Source organism: Dysidea avara, chromosome 1 (genome assembly GCF_963678975.1).
Source record: "Dysidea avara chromosome 1, odDysAvar1.4, whole genome shotgun sequence".
Taxonomy (NCBI): domain Eukaryota; kingdom Metazoa; phylum Porifera; class Demospongiae; order Dictyoceratida; family Dysideidae; genus Dysidea; species Dysidea avara.
This window is the reverse complement of record NC_089272.1, coordinates 47467074-47490733: the sequence shown is the minus strand read 5'-3', so window position 1 is coordinate 47490733 and position 23660 is coordinate 47467074. Positions and strand designations below refer to the sequence as shown.

Genomic DNA, 23660 nt, shown 5'->3' with positions numbered 1-23660 from the left:
TATATGCATAGTTGCATGAGTGCCTATACCAAGTACAGTTACTATGTCTCTACCATCTACCATGTCCACCAAATGAACCATTACATCCTACTATGAACATTTAGAAAAGGTAATGGTGCAGTCCACTGGTAAAGCTTTATGGTGTACCAAACAAAAAATCATGATATTTAGCTATGCTCCCTTATGCACTTTAGTAGTATTTGGAGCTTAATAAAATATGGTATGGTGATGACCAGGTGCTTGTGAGGGAAGCTACCAACTTATACTAGGGTAGCAAACTGTATGATTTTTGGGCTACACATGTGGGTGAATTTTGATGTCCTCAGTCTAGGCTTGAGTCTATTATGCTCCAAAATTTACCTATTATGCATATGCTTTTTGGGCATTTCCCCAATTTTCTGCCTATATGCTTGTTTTTATGCTTTTCAGAAATGCATTATGGTTTATTTTGTGTGATAGAACGTGAATGAAAAGTGTCACTTCAACTTCAGCATACAAAAATTAGCAATAGCTTGAAATTGGGATATGCTCCAGAGTTTACTTTGCATTCGTTTTAGAGCAAGGGATCTGAGGCAAATCTATAGTCCCTTAGAAGCTATAGATATTGTCTAATATCTTTGTAGTTTTGTATAGACTTGAGTCTATTATGCTCCAAAATTTACCTATTATGTTCTTTGGCATTTCCCCAATTTTCTGCCTATTATGCTTGTTTTTATGCCTTTCTGAAATGCATTATGCTTTTATTTTGTGTGTTTTTTCTAAATAAGAAGTTCTTCATACGATAGAACATGAATGAAAAGTGTCACTTCAACTTTGGCATACAAAAATTAGCAATAGCTTGAAATTGGGATGTGCTCCAGAGTTTACTTTGCAGGCATTTTAGAGCAAGGGATCTGGAGGCAAATCAATAGTCTCTTAGAAGCTATAGATATTGTCTAATATCCTTGTAGTTTTGTATGCAAATATTTATTGATAAAATAATCTAATCTAAAACAGCCAAGCTGTAAAAAAAGTGTGCGGCCCTCAAAAAGGCTATGGTGAAAAAAGATGTGAAATCCAAGGTGGCGGCCAAGAAATGGCTGTGATGGTAGGTTAATGGTAAAAATTTTAATAACGACAATTCAGGTGAATTTTGTGCCAATTGACCAAGTGGCACCAAAATTCACCTGAATTGTTATTATTAAAATTTTTACCATTAACCTACCATCACAGCCATTTCTTGGCCGCCACCTTGGATTTCACATCTTTTTTCACCATAGCCTTTTTGAGGGCCGCACACTTTTTTTACAGCTTGGCTGTTTTGGATTAGATTTCACTTCTTTTTGTATTTGTATACTCCAAAGCCGGCCTATGGCCTGCTTTGGGACTTTTTAAACCTATCTTTTTTTCTTTACCACAGGAAGAAGAAAAGATGAAGCAGATGTACCTTAAATATTTCTGATTTTATCAGTGAATGTACAAATTATATAATACATATATTTATTACAGAACTGTCCATGGTGGTTTCTTTGTAACTGAACACTCTTCAAGGTAACTTCTTCTAGCTGTTCTCTCTACAGGGTGATTTATTTGTAGCTGGATTCTGTACAGGTGATTTTTTTGCTGCTGGGCTCTTTACAGAATGGTTTCTTTGTAGCTGAACTCTCTACAAGGTAACTTCTTCTAACTGATCTCTCTACAGGGAGATTTGTTTGTAGCTGAACTCTCTACAGGTAATTTGTTTGCAGCTGAACTATCTAGATGATGGTTTCTTTGTAGCTGAACTCTCTACAAGGTAATTTCTTCTAGCTGAACTCTCTACATGGTGGTTTCTTTGTAACTGAACTCTCTACAAGATAACTTCTTCTAACTGATCTTTCTACAGGGCAATTTGTTTGTGGCAGAATTTTCTACAGGGTGATTTCTTTGCAGCTGAACTCTCTACATGGTGGCTTCTTCTAGCTGATCTCTCTACAGGGTGATTTGTTTGTAGCTGAATTCTATACAGGCGATTTGTTTGCAGCTGAGCTCTTTACAGAATGGTTTCTTTATAGCTGAACTCTCTACAAGGTAACTTCTTCTAACTGAACTCTCTACAGGGAGATTTGTTTGCAGCTGAACTCTCTTCATGATGGTTTCTTTGTAGCTGAACTCTCTACAAGGTAACTTCTTCTAGCTGAACTCCCTACATGGTGGTTTCTTTGCAGCTGAACTCTCTACAAGGTGACTTCTTCTAGCTGATCTTTCTACAGGGTGATTTGTTTGTAGCTGATTTTTCTACAGGGTGATTTGTTTGCAGCTGAACTCTCTATATGGTGGTTTCTTTGTAGCTGAACTCTCTACAAGGTGACTTCTTCTAGCTGATCTCTCTACAGGATGATTTGTTTGTAGCTGAACTCTCTTCATGATGGTTTTTGTAGCTGAACTCTCTACAAGGTAACTTCTTCTAGCTGAACTCCCTACATGGTGGTTTCTTTGTAGCTGAACTCTCTACAGGTGATTTGTTTGCAGATGAACTCTCCACATGATGGTTTCTTTAAATTTGTAGCTGAACTCTCTACAAGGTAACTTCTTCTAGCTGATCTCTCTACAGGGTGATTTGTTTGTAGCTGAATTCTGTACAGGTGATTTGTTTGCAGCTGAGCTCTTTACAGAATGTTTTCTTTGTAGCTGAACTCTCTACAAGGTAACTTCTTCTAACTAAACTCTCTACAGGGAAATTTGTTTGCAGCTGAACTCTCTTCATGATGTTTTCTTTGTAGCTGAACTCTCTACAAGGTAACTTCTTCTAGCTGAACTCCCTACATGGTGGTTTCTTTGTAGCTGAACTCTCTACAAGGTAACTTCTTCTAACTAAACTCTCTACAGGTAGATTTGTTTGCAGATGAACTCTCTTCATGATGGTTTCTTTGTAGCTGAACTCTCTACAAGGTAACTTCTTCTAGCTGAACTCCCTACATGGTGGTTTCTTTGTAGCTGAACTCTCTACAAGGTGACTTGTTCTAGCTGATCTTTCTACAGGGTGATTTGTTTGTAGCTGAATTCTGTATAGGTAATTTGTTTGCAGCTGAGCTCTTTACAGAATGGTTTCTTTGTAGCTGAGCTCTCTACAAGGTAGTTTCTTCTAGCTGATGTCTCCACAAGGTCACTAGTTTGTAGCTGAACTTTCTACATGGTGGTTTCTTTGTAACTGAACTCTCTACAAGGTAACTTCTTCTAGCTGATCTTTCTACAGGGTGATTTGTTTGTGGCTGAACTCTCTACAAGGAAACTTCTTCTAGCTGATCTCTCTACAGGGAGATTGGTTTGTAGCTGAACTCTCTACAGGCGATTTGTTTGCAGCTGAACTCTCCACATGATGGTTTCTTTGTAGCTGAACTCTCTACGAGGTAACTTCTTCTAGCTGATCTCTCTACACGGTGATTTGTTTGTAGCTGAATTCTGTACAGGTGATTTGTTTGCAGCTGAGCTCTTTACAGAATGGTTTCTATGTAGCTGAACTCTTTACAAGGTAATTTCTAATAGCTGATGTCTCTACAGGGTAACTAGTTTGTAAATGAATTCTCTACATGGTGGTTTCTTTGTAACTGAACTCTCTACGAGGTAACTTCTTCTAGCTGATCTTTCTATGACTTGTTTGTAGTGGAATTCTGTACAGGTGATTTTTTTTTGCAGCTGAGCTTTTTACAGAATGGTTTCTTTGTAGCTGAACTCTTTACAAGGTAACTTCTTCTAGCTGATGTCTCTACAGGGTCACTAGTTTGTAAACGAATTCTCTACATGGTGGTTTCTTTGTAACTGAACTCTCTACTAGGAAACTTCTTTTAGCTGATCTCTCTACAGGGAGATTTGTTTGTAGCTGAACTCTCTACAGGTGATTTGTTTGCAGCTGAACTCTCTACATGATGGTTTCTTTGTAGCTGAACTCTCTACAAGTTAACTTCTTCTAGCTGATCTCTCTACAGGGTGATTTGTTTGTAGCTGAACTCTCTACATTGTTGTTTCTTTGTAGCTGAACTCTACAAGGTGATTTCTTCTAGCTGAATTATCTCTTTCTATAGTTGCATGAATTCCCTACAAGGTAACTTCTTCTAGCTGATCTCTCTACAGGGTGAATTGTTTGTGGCTGATCTCTCTACAGGGTGACTTGTTTGTAGCTGATCTCTATACAGGTTACTTGTTTCTAGCTGATCTCTTGAATTCTCTTCGGGTGACTGCTCTATTAGGATGACTGCTCTATTAGGATGACTGCTCTATTAGAGTATCTCGATCTCGCACTTGCTACACCAAGTTGGATTTCGTGTTATAACTCCGTGGCTTTAAGTCTGATTCTTCTACACCATTGAAGAGCCCTTCAAAGATGATTACTCCATCTGTACAGTGATTTTCAAAGCATTACCCCAAGCGGTTTACCTGGTAGGCGTGGCAGGCAGTCGTTTTTTATTAGCTAATCTCGATTGCGTAATTGTTACATACTGTTGGTTTTTAAGTTGTATCTTCCTGGTTTTTAGCTCGATTTTTTTCAAACCACAAAAGGTTTGAGGTTCAATAGTTAACCTATTCACCCACCGATTTTCAGCTTCTTCCCATACGCGGTTTACCCTGTAGACGTGACAACATATTGGTGTTATTTTTCGTGAATAATCGCTCATAACTCTTTGCCTGTTTATCGTATTCCAACCAAAGTTGGTACAGATATGCGCCTTCATACCCCCCTTCTGTGTGCCAAATTGTAAGGCGATCGGATATGGAGTTCGCGTTTATAGCAGTTTTTGTAAGTGTGCGAAAAGAGGAAGAAAAATAAGAAGAAAAAAAAACGAAGAAACTAAGCCAATTTTTGAAGTCGCATATCTCGGGAACGTTTGAAGCGATTTCGCTCAAATTTGGAATGTGGAGTGCTGAAGGTGGAGGAAGTGTCCACAGTAAGAATCGTCTTGTTTCATCAAGGCAGCACAGAGCTACGGAGGTGCGAAAATTGCGTTTTCTTTCTTCCTGTCAATATACTCACTGGTGTTACGCGCCGGCTTCTTGGGCCGCACGACACACTACCGTGTGTCTTGATGAACTGCACCACTTAGCAGTAAACTATCTGCTGTAATATTAGCCACCTTGACAACTCATAAAAATTCGGAGTAATCCGGACAAACTTTTGTGGGAGCATGCAATAAAATGTTTGTGGTAGCTAATTGTCTTGGTAGTACGATAGAGGCAGGTGTCCAAGTAGAGATGTCACAGGCTTTGTAACACACCTCTGTTTTTCTCCATACTAAAAACAATTACATCAGTACACACTAGCTCAGTATAATACTGTAGTTTATTGGCATTCATTGAATAATGAAATATGTATAGCTACACAGTGACTGTAGAATCGGTGTAAGCTCTTTAAGGTATAGATAAATTGGATATTGTTATGTACAACTATTAACTGTTATGCTAGCTAGACATAACTAGCCATGACCACTTCATTATAGTATCATGATGCAGTATCATATCGAACAGTTTGTTGATGGTGATACGTGATACACTAAATGCACTGTATCGCAGAACACTACTTTAAACACATTTGAAAACAAATTACACAGCACTAACATTTCATCAAGGATGTTACAAAGGTCAGCACAGTAATCCTGGTACCACTGTGAAGAGTCATAACTACTTTGCTTCCTGCCATATGGAAATTTAACCAGTAATATACTAGCCTTTGTCCTTAACAACTTCTATCCACGGTGTGGGATTCTTATCCACTATGTACACCTTGCTCCAGAGCAGTGTCAGTAGCATATCTTCAACACTTGACAGCATGCAGCAAGCCGCAAACCTCTAAAAACCTAGCATACTGTAGTCAATGGTGACTGAAAGTGGGTTTATTTTATTTTACAAACACTCCCTTGCTTTTGTATCGAATTCTCCTGTTGTTTAGATAGTTTTATAAGACTTTACTTTGATTCACCCAGTTTTCTGAGCTATTTCCTGCTATGTATCTCCATGCTCATCACTTCCAACTATTACAGAGGGTCCTTCCATCTTCTTTGCCCACAAAAATGGTCAGAAACAGCTGTCTCTCTACAACCACGAATCCATTGTGGTTAAAATTACCTTCAACAGTACAAAGAACACGAATTTCAAGTCCTGCGAGCGGTGACTTCCTCGAAAACAGATGTATATGTGTAAACAAACATTATTCCACTACAAAGGGTGATTATTCTGACACAGTCAATCACTAGAGCCTTTGAATTACTGCAGTCAGATTCTTCTTATGTCAAATGTCGTGTGTAAGGCTCAGTGTGCACTACAACAACAGAACAACACAGATAAAGTTCAGTACACTACCAATACCATTTTATGCCAAGAATAACAACTAACGCATACAAAATAAGTCATAAACAAACCTGTTGTCATTTACCAACAGTACAACATGGCAGAAGTTGATTTAAACTGTTAGAACAGCAAAACAAGACAGCACAAGGCAGCTTAGTGTAGCAAAATTTTGTTTAATCCGGATTCTATATAATCATAATAGACATCGAGTTGGTCGATATTAGACGTCGATCAATAATTGATCACTTATGCTAAGTCAGTTTATGCACCATTGTTTAACTACATGTATACCTACTGTACTTCACTGTGCATTGCATTATTAAAACTCAATCATTAACTAATACAAGGGGGTGTTACATAGGTACGCACTGTAGGTAGATCTGCGACCACTGTCAAAGTCTTAACTGACTGAAATTTTGCTTTGATCTGTGACTAAGAGCCTTTTTCGACCTTTGACCAGTGACTTAGTGACAATATTTCAGCACTTTTTGATTGTGGGTTGGAAGCTTTTACCCTTGACCGTTGAATTGGCATGATTATGGTGGCCTTGACCTTTGACTTGGACTTTGACTGCGGTCACAGATTTACCCACAGTGAGTGCCTGTGTGTCACCCCCTTGTAATATTTTGTATTTGCCAGGTCTCTTTTTACATACCACCATGGGATCTTGCATGAGGTGAAACAGATTAACCCGTTTAGCTTATGTGTAAAAAGGTTTTTTAATTGTAGGAAAAAATTTTGCAAGAAAACATTTGCGAATGCATCTAAAGCAGCAAAATTTGCAATTTTTTCTTCCACGAATTATTCCTGTTATACGGTATCTACGTAGCAGTTTATACAACACCTCCTCATTCACATTTTATCTTTGGAAGCAATTTTCTACACATAAAAGTACAAAATAAAAGCTTAATGCATTTCTGAAAAGCTGAAAAGCAAGAATGATAGACAGAAAATTGAGGAAATTCCCTGAAGCATAATAGACAAATTTGGAGCACAATAGACTCAAGCGTGATAGTACTGTATAATAGGGATCATGAAGGTTTGGGCTTTTCTGGTCAAAATATCACTCTAAAACCATTTTGTTTGTGATAGTTTGGCAGCATTGGTTATCCATAACCAAGCACCAAAATGTTCTAAGTTCGACCGTGAACCCTTCCAAATAGTTTCTATGATTTTTTTCTATTTAACAGAATTATATTCTGACCGACTAACTAACTGATGCCTCCAGCCAAGCATTGCAACAACAAAAATGATTATAGCCTAACTTACAATGATCAAAAGGTATATGCCAAATGTTCAACTGACTTCTGACTTACAAGTAACTTTTTACTTATGATTGCTACCTGACGTTGATGGCAATGTCTGGATGTTTTACCATTATCTTGAGATGATTCAGGCAATGTAGAGGCTGAGACAGGGACAAAATTAACACTGCTACTGGCTGATTTTGAAGTGAATTGTTTCAATCTCATTGATAAGGGGGACTGAGGTTTCTCTTTTGTTATTATTATTTTTTTACCATTATTGTGAAACTTGAAGGTTATACACAGATGTACAATACAACAAGATCATACAACTATTGTGCTATCAAAGCAATTATAATTATAGTTTAAATTATCTAACGAGTTGCAGTCAATCATGGTGCTGGGTAATTTATTTCACGTGGGGATTGTGTTTGGGATGAAGGAATATTTGAAAGGATTTTTTCTACCTAACTGCTGAATCACTTGGCAGTGGTGATGGCATCTTGTTGATGTTATTGTTGATGGTAAAGCATGTTGATGGTATGGAATTTCTGCAAGATTGTTAAACATTTTATAAAACATATGTAGTAAACCTCTTTAGGGGATATAGGTGTTTAATAGAACATCTAAGCAAAACTGTCTTCTTTCCACTGGATTTAGCCCCCACCCTGACCACTGTTGCTTGAACCTGACCATCACTCCCAAGGAGTAGATCTAGGATTTATAAAAGGGGGGGCTAACTCAAGGTACTAATGTCTTGAATGGAGATATGTGAAGCACACCTCCCAGCATGCAAAGCATACTGGAACTTGGAGAGTCTGGGGGCATGCCCCTCCCCCAGAAAAGTTTGAAATATAGATGCTAAAATACTGCAATTTATGCATAAAATGCATATTTCTGTCTGTAGATATTTCACAGACTGCTTTTAGATTATAGATATGGCTCTCTGCAGCATTTGCTAATAGAAAGGTTTGGGTAGGTTCAGACAACCAAGCACATGATGCACCTTCTCACAATTGCATGCATGATAAAAGACATAATAATGTTGAAAATAGAAAATAAATTTTTGAAATTGGAACAATACAAGATTGAATCTGAGAGCTTTTTCAATGGAAATTGTGTACCTGAATTAAGTACACTGGTACCAGTAATAACTACACAAGAAGCCTTTAAAACAGAGCAATGCACTTCATTTAATGTATAAGCGCAGGCAGATTTTGAAAAAGTCCATTTCAGAACCAACTTTTATGCTTACACTGAATGTTCTATTAGAGTAGTCAGGTGACTGTTCTATTAGAGAATCTCAATCCTATACACCTCCAGAACTGATCTGGGTCCTTGTTGCATAACCTTTAGCATAAATCCACTGATATAATGCCTTGTAAAGATGTTTATAAGGTGAGTTTATGAGTATTTATGTTATTAGTGATCATTATTATGCTATGACAAAATTTCATCATAATCCTCAGCTTATTGATCAAGTAAAGGCTAAAAATGAGGGAGGGGGGCTTCAGCCCCCAAAGCCCTTCCCCTGGATCTTCCCTTGCTCCCATGTAACAGCTATTCTGTTACCCTTAATCACCAAAAGGCTTGATTTGACAGATCACACTTCACTACAACAACATTACCCAACTCAATTGACAGCTTCATTTCATAGTTTCTACTCTGCATAAGTATGGTGTTCCCTTAGACTCAGCACCTTTCTCCACTAGTTTGTAAATTGAGACAATAGATGCCTGTGGTGCTTAGCCCTCTTTTGACAAACTTATGTGTGCTGATTATCTCAAAGGTTTCTCCATTGGACATCATACAAATACATGAAAATAGTAAGAAGAAAATGTCCTGACCACCTGGCAGACTCCTATAAGCATTCGAGCATTAATCGGATGGCTGCAGGTTCGAGGCTGCCCAGTTCCAGTCATGGATTTTTTCTTCTTTCTCCTACTTTTCAAACATACTTAGTGAAGTTAATTTAAATATCTTAGGCCTTTATAAGGCTTTCTGGTATACAGGCTCTGCCTTTACCAAGTATTTTAATCATAAAATTCATTGTGATTTTCCTTTCACATACTATTATAAGGTGATATGAAGACAATGCAGTGCTTATTCCTTTCTGGAAAACATAAAGATATGTAATTGGTCTTTAATTCAATACTGTATGGAGCTCATCAAAAGATAAATTAGCCCAACCAACAGATTTTTTAGGCAGTATTTCACAGTTTGAATTAGTCACTCCCAAAAACCACCCCACCAAGGAGCTCTTTCTGTAATACATTTCCAAGTAATCAATGGTTACTGAGAAATTGTACCACTCCTGATGCTCGAGAGATCCATGTGATGATTTGTGATGATGTCTTGTAAGTCTTCACATTATCAGTAATAAGTGTAGTTGGAAGTCCTCTTTGGCTGGCAAAATGTCTAAACAGATAAAACTATGTCAAAAAGGTGGCGACAGCACACATCAAAAGGCACATATACAAACAAAATACGAAAGAATTCCATTCTTGATCTTTTCCTTATTTCTGCAGTAAAGAAAAAAGACAAGTAAGAAAGCTCCAAAGATGGCCAACTTTGGAGTATACAAATACAAAAAGAAGTAATATCTACGGTGTATACAAAAACAGTGAAGCTGTGAAAAAATAGTATGGCCCTCAAAAAGCCAGGTTGAAAAAAGATGTGAAATCCAAGGTGGTGGCCAAGAAATGGTTGTGATGGTAGGTTAATAGCAAAGTTTTTAATAACAACAATTCAGGTGAGTTTGATGCTGAATCCTAGTGAAACTTGGAGAAGGCAACACAAATTCACCTTAATTGTTGTTATTAAAATTTTGCCATTAACCTACCATCACAGCCATTTCTTGGCTGCCACCTTGGATTTCACATCTTTCTTCACCCTGGATTTTTTGGAGGCTGCACTCTTTATTACAGCTTGGCTGGTTTTGTCTAGATTGTACTAACAGGTATAACATGATTATACAAGTATCCACAGGTCCTCCAACTATCACAACTCACCCCACCAGTCAGTTGACAACTGTTAGTATGAGTGTTACTCTGAATTGTGAGGGAACTGGTAGAGGATCAATTACATATCAATGGCAGACCAGGAATATTATTGGAGAACAATGGAGAAATATTAGTAGTAGTAATAACAGTAGAATTATTGTGAGGAACTTACAAGAGTCACAACAGTACAGGTGTATAGTGTCCAATGAAGCTGGTGGTACAAGGTCAAATGTTGCTACTGTTACTGTTTTGAGTGAGTTGGTAAAATTTTATATAATTGTTTGTAAAGTGTATGCACTTAGAAATCACTACTCATCCTCGAGACAGACTAGTTCCAGTTGGTTCATCATTCGATTTAACATGTACATCATCAATTTCATCTGATCTCACATTCTCATGGACTCGTGATGGTAGAGATGTTACAGGACAATCAACATCAAATGGTAACACTAGTATACTAACAATTAAAAGAGTGAGAAGAAGACATGATGGTAGTTACGTGTGTACTGTGCGGAGTAGCTCATTATCAGTGACGTCTAATACTTCTAACCTGACTGTCTATGGTATGTTGATCAAGCACTTTAATATTAATTAATGCTGATAATATGCGAAACTGCATGATACAACTTTTGTAGGTCCTCCAACTATAACAACTCACCCCACCAGTCAGTTGACAACTGTTAGTATGAGTGTTACTCTGAATTGTGAGGGAACTGGTAGAGGATCAATTACATATCAATGGCAGACCAGGAATATTATTGGAGAACAATGGAGAAATATTAGTAGTAGTAATAACAGTAGAATTATTGTGAGGAACTTACAAGAGTCACAACAGTACAGGTGTATAGTGTCCAATGAAGCTGGTGGTACAAGGTCAAATGTTGCTACTGTTACTGTTTTGAGTGAGTTGGTAAAATTTTATATAACTGTTTGTACGTGTATGCACTTAGAAATCACTACTCATCCTCGAGACAGACTAGTTCCAGTTGGTTCATCATTCGATTTAACATGCACATCATCAATTTCATCTGATCTCACATTCTCATGGACTCATGATGGTAGAGATGTTACAGGACAATCAACATCAAATGGTAACACTAGTATACTAACAATTAAAAGAGTGAGAAGAAGACATGATGGTAGTTACGTGTGTACTGTGCGGAGTAGCTCATTATCAGTGACGTCTAATACTTCTAACCTGACTGTCTATGGTATGTTGATCAAGCACTTTAATATTAATTAATGCTGATAATATGCGAAACTGCATGATACAACTTTTGTAGGTCCTCCAACTATAACAACTCACCCCACCAGTCAGTTGACAACTGTTAGTATGAGTGTTACTCTGAATTGTGAGGGAACTGGTAGAGGATCAATTACATATCAATGGCAGACCAGGAATATTATTGGAGAACAATGGAGAAATATTAGTAGTAGTAATAACAGTAGAATTATTGTGAGGAACTTACAAGAGTCACAACAGTACAGGTGTATAGTGTCCAATGAAGCTGGTGGTACAAGGTCAAATGTTGCTACTGTTACTGTTTTGAGTGAGTTGGTAAAATTTTATATAACTGTTTGTACGTGTATGCACTTAGAAATCACTACTCATCCTCGAGACAGACTAGTTCCAGTTGGTTCATCATTCGATTTAACATGCACATCATCAATTTCATCTGATCTCACATTCTCATGGACTCATGATGGTAGAGATGTTACAGGACAATCAACATCAAATGGTAACACTAGTATACTAACAATTAAAAGAGTGAGAAGAAGACATGATGGTAGTTACGTGTGTACTGTGCGGAGTAGCTCATTATCAGTGATGTCTAATACTTCTAGCCTGACTGTCTATGGTATGTTGATCAAGCACTTTAATATTAATTAATGCTGATAATATGCAAAACTGCATGATACAACTTTTGTAGGTCGTCCAACTATCACAACTCACCCCACCAGTCACTTGACAACTGTTAGTATAAGTGTTACTCTGAATTGTGAGGGAACTGGTAGAGGATCAATTGCATATCAATGGCAGACTAGGAATATTAATGACAGACAATGGAGTGATATTAGTAATAGTAATAATAGAAGACTTGTTGTGAGCAACTTAGGAGAGTCACAACAGTATAGGTGTGTAGTGTCCAATGAAGTTGGTGGAACAAAATCAAATGTTGCTACTGTTACTGTTTTAAGTAAGCAGCTGTATTAATATTTAGCTAGCTATTGCAATTCATTCTCTACAGAAATCACCACTCACCCATCAACTACCACTGTTATAGTATTACAAGATGTCAGATTAACTTGTTCAGCATCTGTTGCTGATGTGACATATTCATGGCATCGTGATGGTGGTAGTGTTCCCTCCAGATCAAGAGGACAGAACAGTAACACACTAACTATTCCTAAAGTTACTCCACCTGATGAGGGAATGTACTATTGTAAGGCTGGCAAGGAGGAAATTAGTGTAGAGTCTAACAGAGCTACAGTGAGAGTAGATGGTGAGGACAGTTATTATAGCTGAATGACATACATTCATTGCTTATTTCCACTGTTTATTTGTGTTCATGTATTTTGTAGTGACGTTTGTGGTCTTGAATTCATGTAACTTGTAGCAAATATTTGAGGTGGTTGGACATAGCTATGGTCGGGTTATAGCAGCAAAATTCGTAATAACCTGTATACTCCAGAGACAATTCATGACTGCAAGGCCCATGATTCCACCAGAAACCTTGAAGTAGAGCTATTTATTTGCCATTATGTTGATACACTTATAAAGACTGAAAGATTCATCCTTCTTTAATAATGATTCTTGTCACTGCTATAGGTACTATGTCCATCACAACCAGCATAATATTAGAAGGCCACCAGTTAGCATTGCTTCACAAAAATAAAGACTTCTGTTCAACCTAGAGAATGTGCCAAATATCAGTTACTTACCTCATCGACAAATTGTTATTTGCATGTAAAGTGGTTTCAGCAAGCCGCATCGATATCTTTTTTTTGTTTCATTGCATACATTTACCACATATGTAGTCTTGATAAAATCTGCATGTTTTAAAACAGTCCTCCATCCACTGCTTTCACCTTGTAATAAATACTACTGGAATTAAATCCAATAACCGCTGCTTGCCAGCTGCAATGGAAATGGTCCAGTATTTAAAAATTGCAGGGGTTCTGAAGGTACGGGGTGATTGGCTGGCCGTGTATGTAATCTTTAGGAAAACCTAAGTGAGGTAAACTTAAACTTATGATAGAATGATTGCAAGTTGCTGTGCCTCTCACTAGCCATGAAGAAACATGTGAAATCAAAATTTTAAGCAATATGATGATTAGTCAAAGTGGGAATGTAAGTCCATACATGTTCTCACACAAGCTTGAAAACTGTCTAGATGATGATTCAGATGAGTCAGTGCTGCCCCAAAGTATAGGATAGATATGTATTCCAGTGCAGGACGAATCCAGGATCTGTAAAGGGTAGCAATGCCCCGACTGAAAAATAGAGATTGACAGTGATATAACTGGTCCAGACATCACTTCCCACGACATAGTACATTATGCTTCTTCCAGGTAAGGTAAGAGAAGAGTCAAATATAAATCCAAGAACTTTAACAAAGGATACTTCAGGGATTGGAACATCATTTAAAAATGTAACTTGGTAAACCATCGATTTGACTTTGTAAATCATCGATTTGACTTTGTAAATCATCGCTTTGACTTTGTAAATCATCGATTTGACTTTGTAAATCATTGATGTACGCACACACCATTAAACTAGACTTTTCATCATGAATGGATAGCCACACCAATATCACTACACATTCACACCAGTCATGTCACTGAACTGCTTGGGCTGCTTTCCACAAGTGGATTTCTATAGATTTGTGCAAGTCACTGGAACACTCTGGCACCTTAGATTACCACTGCCCAGCTGGAACACACAGCTCCAGGTATGGACACCCTTGGACAGTTTCCCAGACGATTTCTATGTGTATCTCTTTTACTTTCAGTGCACAGGTATTTATTTATTTTATTTATTTATTAATGCTGTACAGCACAAGTACTGAAGGTCTGTAGGACACCTGGTCCTACAGCCTGCTCAAAGACTTTAGCTAGTCTTTAGAGCCTGGTATTTAAGATGGAGACTCCATACAACCTGTTCAGTTATTTTCTGTTGATATACTATTGCTGCCCACCACCCATAGTGATGTGCCTGTGTTACAGATACTGTCATGAAACAAGTTGCTCAAAATCATAGTGTTGTGAATTATGGTAGGGTAAACATGTGACTGATTCTGTAAAAATAGGGAATGTGGGTACACACTACACCCTGTCATGTAACAGGTTATCAGTATCTCAATGCTAACATAGCATAGAATATTTGGATTCTGTAAACTGTATTATAAAGCTAACTAAATGTTTAATGATTGTTGAAAAATTGTAGATGTGTGGCTATAGAATGATGAAATATTAAGTTACGAATCATTAAAGTTTGAAAATGTGAGCCAATTTTGTGTGCCCACATCATGCCTTGCTTTCCAGGCCCTGTCACTGGCTGCATTCACAGTGAAAATGTCAAGTTCATACTGTAGCTTTTGGCCTTGCCAAGCTATAAAATATTTAAATTTGCGTAGCTCACAATATATTGATGTGCGTAGATTGGCAGCTTTTCCAAATTAGATCAGTAATAAAGGAGGATGGTTGGAAATGTGGAAACCACTAATGAAAAGGTCTTTGATGGAGTAAATATGATGTTCCGGTCATGACCATATGTACTCATAAAAAGTGCTAAGTCATTGGTGTTGAGATGAACACTGTAGTAGCATGGTTATCCTTGTGAGGAATGGTAATCAAGAAAGTGTGGTTATCTGCATAGCCAACCACTGAATAACAGTGATGACTACGTAGGTGGTGCCTATGGCACTCCTGCTGAGCTAGGACAAAAGATCTGATGAATCTAATGGAGTAACAGCTCTCAGATAAATAAGAATTAAATAAATGGAATGCTCTACATTGGTAACCAGTGGCGTAGCTACCATTGAAGCAACTGAGGCAGCTGTCTCAGTAAAAAATATGTCAACAATTCAGATTGAGCAGGACTGAGTTTCAAATTTTCTACTCAAATGTTACTAGATGATATTACTGTACCACGCATATAATAGAATCTATGGCTGTAGTGCAGTGGAGCCCATGGAGTCCGGCCTTCAACTACTTAAATTTCTCGGAATTTGTAAAATGATCGAGATACTCTAATAGAGCAGTCATCGTAATATACTTTAATAGAGCATTCGGTACAAATTATTGCTACTGCTCTCATTACACTGCTTGGTGTAAATCATTTACATCTATGTTAATTATGTTTAAATTAAAAAAGTTTCAGTGAGTCATCTGCATGGCATTGCATTGAGCTATGCATTAGAAGTTGCAATCAAAATTGGCCTCCATTGTCCCGACGTGGGCCCACGAGTGAGGAAGAAGTCTATTGCTCTCGTTTCACAGTAACAATTTTATTGACTTTATGGAGAATTCATGATTTTAAAGATTACAAGTAATTTATACATACAGAAAATTAATCGCGTGACATACTTTACATAATACATAATGATGTAATGAGCAATGAAATGTTACTGTCCATGACACTCCAGGGGGGAACAAAAGATCATACAAGTTGCAGTTTCTTTTATCTGTTTTGAAATCTGGTCACGGGCAGCAATAGCATTGAAATAGTCCTTGTATTCAATAAATGATCATCAGGCTCCTGGATATCTCGATGACTAACTTCTGTAGTAATCTCCAAAGGATACAAGTGATTAATAGCCCATGAGATGATATTCCTATTAGGTAATTGAATTTTCTCTGACCGGATTAAACCATCTTTACTAAATAAAAAATATGTCAACAATTTGGGCTCTTTAATTTGGGCTAGTCTCCACGCAGGGCGTGGTATATGATCATCCCATACTATAACCACTTCTCCTATCCTTGGTTGACATTCTAATTGGGTTGATTTATGCCTATGGAATAAAGGTAATGTTTCCCTCAGATTAAGCAAGTAACCACGTTTCCATGATTCCCAAAAACGGTCTAGTTGTCTTTGACTTTTTTGCCAATGTTTACTTAATTCCTTTGCTGAATCCATTCTGGGATAATAATCTCCATCCTCACCATCCATAAACTCATCTGCATAAAAAGGAATTACATCACGATTACCAGTTAAAAGTGGGTAGGTGTTAACACAAAGCCCAATTCAAAATCATCACAGACATGTTAAGGGTCGGGTATTAATAATAGCTTCGACCTCTGCCAAAAGAGTCAACAATTTATCCCAGTAAAGCAATTTACGCCCTATACCCTTTCTCAGGCTTTGTTTAACCATACCAATCAGACGCTCATAAAAGCCCCCCTGCCAGGGTGCAAAAGCTGTTGTGAAATTCCACTGAATACCTTCACAGGAGAAAAAACTTGACAATTCATTACTCTTTAGTACTCTAAACCATAGGTAATCCACTGTTGATTTGACTAATCGAAACTGGGGTGCATTATCACAAATTATCAGCCTAGGTCGACCTCTTCTCGAAATAAATCTTCTAACACAATCCAGAAATACCTGAGCTGATAATCCCTTCACCATCTCTAAATGAACTGCGCGAACAGCTAAACATGTGAAGAGACAAATCCACATTTTCACAACTGAATCACCTTCTTTAACACTGATAGGCCCAAGATAATCTAGTCCAATGTACTGAAATGGCTCTGATCTTGACACTCGTTCACGAGGCCAAGGTGGCATAATTGGTAAACGAAAGGAGGGTCCATTATGTCTTTTGCAGATCACACACTGCAATAAAACTCGTCTCACTTCTGCTCGACCCTTCGGTAACCAAAACTCTTGACGGAGATAATTCAAGGTACAGTATGAGACACTCCCGCATGTATGAGTCTCCCATGCACTTCCAATATGACTAAATTTGAAAAACAGTTCTTACGAAGTAATAGTTTAGGATTTTTTGTTTCGATATTTGTATCAGCATTGGCATATCGTCCATAACACCTTAGTATACCATGATCATCTTTCTTGAGACCCAATTGATTTATCAAACTATGTTTCTTGTTGTCTTTCAGAGCAGTAAACACGTCCTCAAAACAATCTCGTTGAATAAAACGTATCCATAATAAGCCCAACAACTGAATCTCTCTAGTGGAAACTGGTCCTTTATCTGATAAGTCTTGAAAAATGGCAACTAATAAACAGTCCTTACAATTGTTTCCTTCAATTCTATTCCAAACCTTTGTTTTGATGAATCTCATAACAAGCACTGAAATACGTAATAGCTTTCTAAGAGAGGATACAAGCTTCTTCATTCCAAATAAAAATGTTTCCACATTGTTAGAACCTTTCTTCCCTTCAGTGTTTATATCTATTGTGATTCGGGACTCCTTAGCTTCTGTTTGTAATTGGTTCAAAATCTCTGAAGTAACTTCTGGTAACTTCCAAGATGGCCACATTGACTGTTTCTCCAGGAGCCAACTTGGTCCATGCCACCAGAGTGAGGATTTTTTAATGTCCTTGACTGACAAACCTCTTGTAGCACAGTCAGATGGATTCTGACCAGAAGCTATGTAGCAAAATGTTAAATCCTTCTGTGACTGTATTTCTCTAACTCAATTTTCAACAAAAACTGGCAATGGCTTCCTTGTTTTTAGCCAATGCAAAACACATTGAGAATCAGTCCACAGAATTCGTTCAGTAATGGACAACTTCAATTCTACTGCCACCAAATTTGCAGCATGAACACCAATTAATACCCCCATTAGTTCCAATCTTGGAACAGTTAATTTCTTACATTTCTTCTTCCCCTTAGCAACAGGACTAATCGTGCCTTGGCAAAAACCAAATTCACTTTAATAGAATGTTCCTCAACAGATCTCAGATACAATGCAGTAGCATAACAATGCACAGAGGCATCACAGAATATCAATAACTGGTTAATTCCTTGGTTTGAACTTTTCACAAATCGGGAGATAGCCAAACTAGGAATTTCAGTGAGCATGGTAGATATGTGATTCCACTCTCTAGAGAGGTCTTCAGATAACGGCTCATCCCAAGGTTGATTGATCTTCCACAGTTTCTGCAGAAACAGTTTTCCAACAAGAATAGCTGGGGCAAGTAATCCTAATGGATCAAATATTTTAGCTATATAGTGCAGCACTTCACGTTTATGGCCACATTTCCAGACAAATCAAATCCTGGAATATGAATAATATCAGTCACTCGGTCCCACACTATTCCTAGCACCTTTATAACATTTGTGTTTCCCACTGATCTCTCTCCAGCTGGTAATGACTTCAAAAACTCTTCTGAATTTGAGTTCCATTGTCTTAAGCTCATAGAAGCTCTCTTAAAAATATCTTTTGCTTCCTGAAAAATAAAAAAAAGCTTCTTCTGCAGAATCAGTTCCAATTAAGCTGACATTGTCAACATACATATTATTCATAATATTCAATGCTAGGGGAGTACCCTCATTCTGTAAATGAAACTTCAATGTTGCTCCTAGCAAAAAAGGACTACAAGTTAAACCAAAGGGAACTCTGCAGAAGTGGTATACCACTAAATTAGAATTACTCACCATTGAATGAATATCTCTGAGCCATAGAAAGCGTGTCACATCACATTCTGTTTCTTGGATTCCTATATGCAAGAATACCTCTTCAACATCTGCTAATAGTACTAGCTTATACAAACGAAATCTCAGAAGAAGTCCAAAGAGATCAGGTAAAATTATTGGTCCACGAAACAAACATTCATTTAAACTACTTGCAGTGCTCTTAGCTTTAGCTGAGGCATCGTAAACAATACGTATTTTTGTGGTTTCTTTGTCTGGAGTAAGAATAGGATGATGTGGCAAATAATACCTTTTAGTCTCACTTGGTTTAGTTACATCAACTTCCTCAATTGTATTATTCTTCACTTGCTGTTGAATTATCTCATCATATTTATGAAGAAGATCTTTATCAGCATGTAAACGATTAATAAGCATTTTCAATCTTGCTATGGTGACAGGATAATTATCAGATAACTGAAAACCATTATTCTTCCATGGTCAGGTGACTTGATAATGGCCATCGTCAAACTTGACCGTCTCATTAAATTTCTGAAGAGCCTCATCATCACCATCCACAAATTGTGGATCACTAATTCCAATGTTCTCAAGACACCACAAATTTTCCAATTGTGGACTCACCATGGCTGAGGTGTTAGCTGAATACCGCAAACACAACTCTGGAACAACTTGACTAACTTCAGTACTCACAAACAAGGTGAACAATTTACCATCAATCATTGACTCCTTGGTGTCTGGGCACCTTCCTGTTATGATATATCCAAATTTGGATGGAAGTATAAACATCCCTGAGGGTAACATCACTTTATTTCCCCCAACAATGTCCCAAAAAAAATCCGATCCAATAAGCAGGTCAATGGCAACAGATTCAAATGCACTAGGGATGGAGTCAGCTAACTCACTTGATGGAATCAATCTTAAAAACTCTAAATCCTTTTCTGTCAGTGGATTTCTTTGTATCATTCCTGTAATATGTTTTAACACATTGGCTGACATCTTCGTATACGATCCATCCTTTACTTGCACATTAAAGCTGACAACATGAGTATCTATATTCGTTGCCTTCTGAGCTCCAAATGTCGACACAGGTAAGTGCTATCTGTGTAATAAAGGCAACTTTAGCTTTTTTGCCAAATGATTGGTCATAAATGTTCTTTGGCTGGCACTGTCCAATAAAACTCTTGCCTTAATAAGTTTCCCTTCTAAACTCTGAATTGAAACAATCGCAGTTTGTAACATCACTTTCTCTCCTGATGCTAACAGTGATTGAGTTAGACCAGTAGCAGTACTAGTGTCCGACCGCTGTTGTTGCTTTTGCTGATTCAAACTCTCAGCAGAAGACAGAACAGGTAAGTCAGAATTGTGGTCTTGTCCAGCAACAACAAATGATTCTGCGCACTGAGCTGAAAACTTCTCAGGACATAAGCACCGATTATGGCTATTTCTTTTGCCACAGTAGCAACAAGCTCTTTTGTGTAGGCTAGGACATTGTTTCAACATATGACCTGTCTTTAAACAGATAAAACACCTTCTCTGTTGATTTAACACCTTCTTTTGCTCTGTTACTGTAGAGTATTTATCACATTCATCATTATAGTGATTACTCTGACAGAATACACATGGACGCAATACTTGAACACTTCTTGTATCACCCGGGTAACCACAATTACCTTTATTCATTTTACCCATGTTAGTACTAACACTACTGAACACCTCTGCAGAGGATTTTTGTAACTGTTCATGTTTGTTATCAGTATGATACTCATGATACCCTTTCACCTTGTTAACATGATCATGTTCACACCGACCTTTCCCATGTACATTTGTACTTGAAATAAAGCGTGATACATTCTCTTGTATATTGACCTGACAACAATAACCTTATGCAAGTTTTCCATTGTCCATGGAACAGTTGGTTCTTTGGATTGTTCCAGTTTAAGAAGAAAATCAGCTGGAAACTTTGCTAGAAGTTGCTGTATGAGCATCCCTTGAGAATTTACTGGCTCATCTTGTGCTTCCAGTTGACGTAAAATCTTCTCTATTGAATCACATGTGTGTTTAATATCCATAAACCTATTGCTACACCTTGGTATAGCTTGTAACTTTGAGTACAACAATTCTATAATCTTCTCAGGTCTTCCAAACTTCTCTTTTTTGAAGGGCAACATCACAATTCTCATTATTAACAGATATCCCAGAAATTGCTAATGCAGCTGTGCCCTTTAACGTACTCTTTAAATAACTAAACTTTGCGACTGATGGCAAATTCTGTTGTTGGTGAACAGAAGCATCGAATATGTCCCAGAATTCTTGCCATTGTTGCAAATTGCCATCAAACGTTTGAAGCTGCAACTTTGGGAGACTGATCTGCAGCCCACTGTTGCTCACGCTCCAAGCAACGTGCTGACTGCTCACTGCTGCCATGGGATCAAGGGGAGTTCTCCGTTTTATGTCCAATTTTCTCTGGATTCGTTTCAGCCTTGCTTTCAGGCGACCTATACATTCACCAGAATCCAGTAAAAGTTCCACATACCCTTCCTTTCCATCGGCAGCTCGGCTTTGTTCCTCTTCTTCTGTGACATTTGTTTCCCCCTTCAAATTTCTCAATAGACTCGCCCAGTCATCGTTGCATCGTTCCACAATAGAAACGTTATTGTTCATTCGCTCTACCAGGTCTTCTATAATCTCTTCTTCCTCTTCCATCGTCTTCTCTTCGATGGACTGCAAAAGTAGCTGCTCCGCTTCTTCAATGTACCTCTTCAGATGCGCCTTTGAAGGCCCTAGCAGTTTTTGCAACTGCCCTGACATCCTGCCAATTACGCCAAATCGTGTCCCGACATGGACCCACGAGTGAGGAAGAAGTCTATTGCTCTCATTTCACAGTAACAATTTTATTGACGTTATGGAGAACTCATGATTTTAAAGATTACAAGTAATTTATACATACAGAAAATTAATCGCGTGACATACTTTACATAATACATAATGATGTAATGAGCAATGAAATGTTACTGTCCATGACATCCATATGCCATTTCAAAGCATGCCTCCCATTCTCTCTACCTTGACATGCTTAGCACATGCAGTTGAGTACATCAAAGAGATAATCTTTGACTTATATATCACATCAGATAAAGTAGTGTGCATGACTATGGCCTCCACTGCAGTCCATGGATGGCTTGCAGCATAACCACTCTAATTATCTTACAACTGTGGAGTAAGTCAGTTTTTGTATTGAGTGCAATTAAACTAGTCTAATAATTGAAGCATGGTATACTGTAGCATTAACTAAACCCGGGCATTACTATATGTCAGTATTCTGAAACGGTTTCTTATATCCAACCAGAGTGTTACCCTGCAAATGTTGTACCACCCATGCTTGAAAGAGTTTGTGAATCATTAGAGTCAGGAGCAGACCAGGTCCTAGCTGAGCATGCAAAAGGTTAACGTTAGTATAGCTAGCTAACTATAGTAGTTCTAGGAAATTGTTACACCATACATATGTAATTACACCATACATATGTAATTACACCATACATATAATATGTAATGTCAACATTAGTTTTGTGCTCCTTTTTTGACAATAATGCATCATAAACTAAAAACCACATAGCTGTTTTTAACTTTGCCAGTGGATTCACTTCCTTGTGAATGTTTGTTTTAATGCATGAGATGTCTGAAGGTGTGGAGTAGGTCTGCAGGAGAGGATGAATGGCCTATAGCGCCGACATACATTCACCAATACAAAGCCATTGACAAAGTACATGCTCTAAAAAGATTTGACTGTACAGAATCAAGAGATACCACAAGTAAAAGTTACTTGTGGTAAATGTACATTTTGCCAGTGGAGATTAACAACACAAGGCTTTGATTTAATCAAATCCCATTAATCAGCTAGTACCCAATATTGGATCAATACCAATTATTGAGCCAAACATTGATACAACACTATTAAGTACAGTAGTCTCTCTCTGAAGGTTGATAAGTCAGGTGAAATTATCAGGTATTGGGGTAAATCATTCCACAACTTGATTGCTTGTGGAAAAAATGGAGTAGGCATAGGCATTCACTCTGCAGGGTAGTTGTAGAAGTTTCTCACTATGTCCTCTCAGCTGTAAAGTTGATGGAAACAGTATTGTATCAGTGGGTACATCTACCAAGCTGTTCATAATAGGTGGCACGCATCACTTTAAGGGTGATCCCTACTTGAACAGTCTAGTATACTGTTTGATAAGAAATTTTGCAGTATATTAATTTGTTAAAAATGTATTTTTTACAGTCTGAGACAACCTGACAAAAACGTTTACCAAGAAAATTTCTCTACTACTGTAGTTAAAAGTACTTATATTTTTTATGTGTCACTCGCAGTTATTCTATTGGAGCACTCGGATAGCACTGTTATCAGTCATGTCTGCATTAAACACAAAAAGGCTTGCACCTCCACTCTGCTTTTTGCATGCACATCATTCAGTATTGGACCACAACCATTTAAT

At 37.7% G+C, this 23660-nt stretch overlaps 1 protein-coding gene across 2 annotated transcripts in view; it reads left to right on the top strand.

The window, feature by feature from the left end:
• The window catches only part of LOC136265982 (uncharacterized), a 151065-nt gene that overhangs the window by 76457 nt on the left and 50948 nt on the right, over positions 1–23660 (top strand). For both annotated transcript variants that reach the window (XM_066060928.1, XM_066060929.1), the window contains 8 exons: positions 10530–10796; positions 10846–11106; positions 11179–11445; positions 11494–11754; positions 11827–12093; positions 12142–12402; positions 12475–12741; positions 12793–13047. In XM_066060928.1, the coding sequence (XP_065917000.1) occupies positions 10530–10796; positions 10846–11106; positions 11179–11445; positions 11494–11754; positions 11827–12093; positions 12142–12402; positions 12475–12741; positions 12793–13047 (2106 nt within the window). The remainder of the gene's footprint in view (positions 1–10529; positions 10797–10845; positions 11107–11178; positions 11446–11493; positions 11755–11826; positions 12094–12141; positions 12403–12474; positions 12742–12792; positions 13048–23660) is intronic.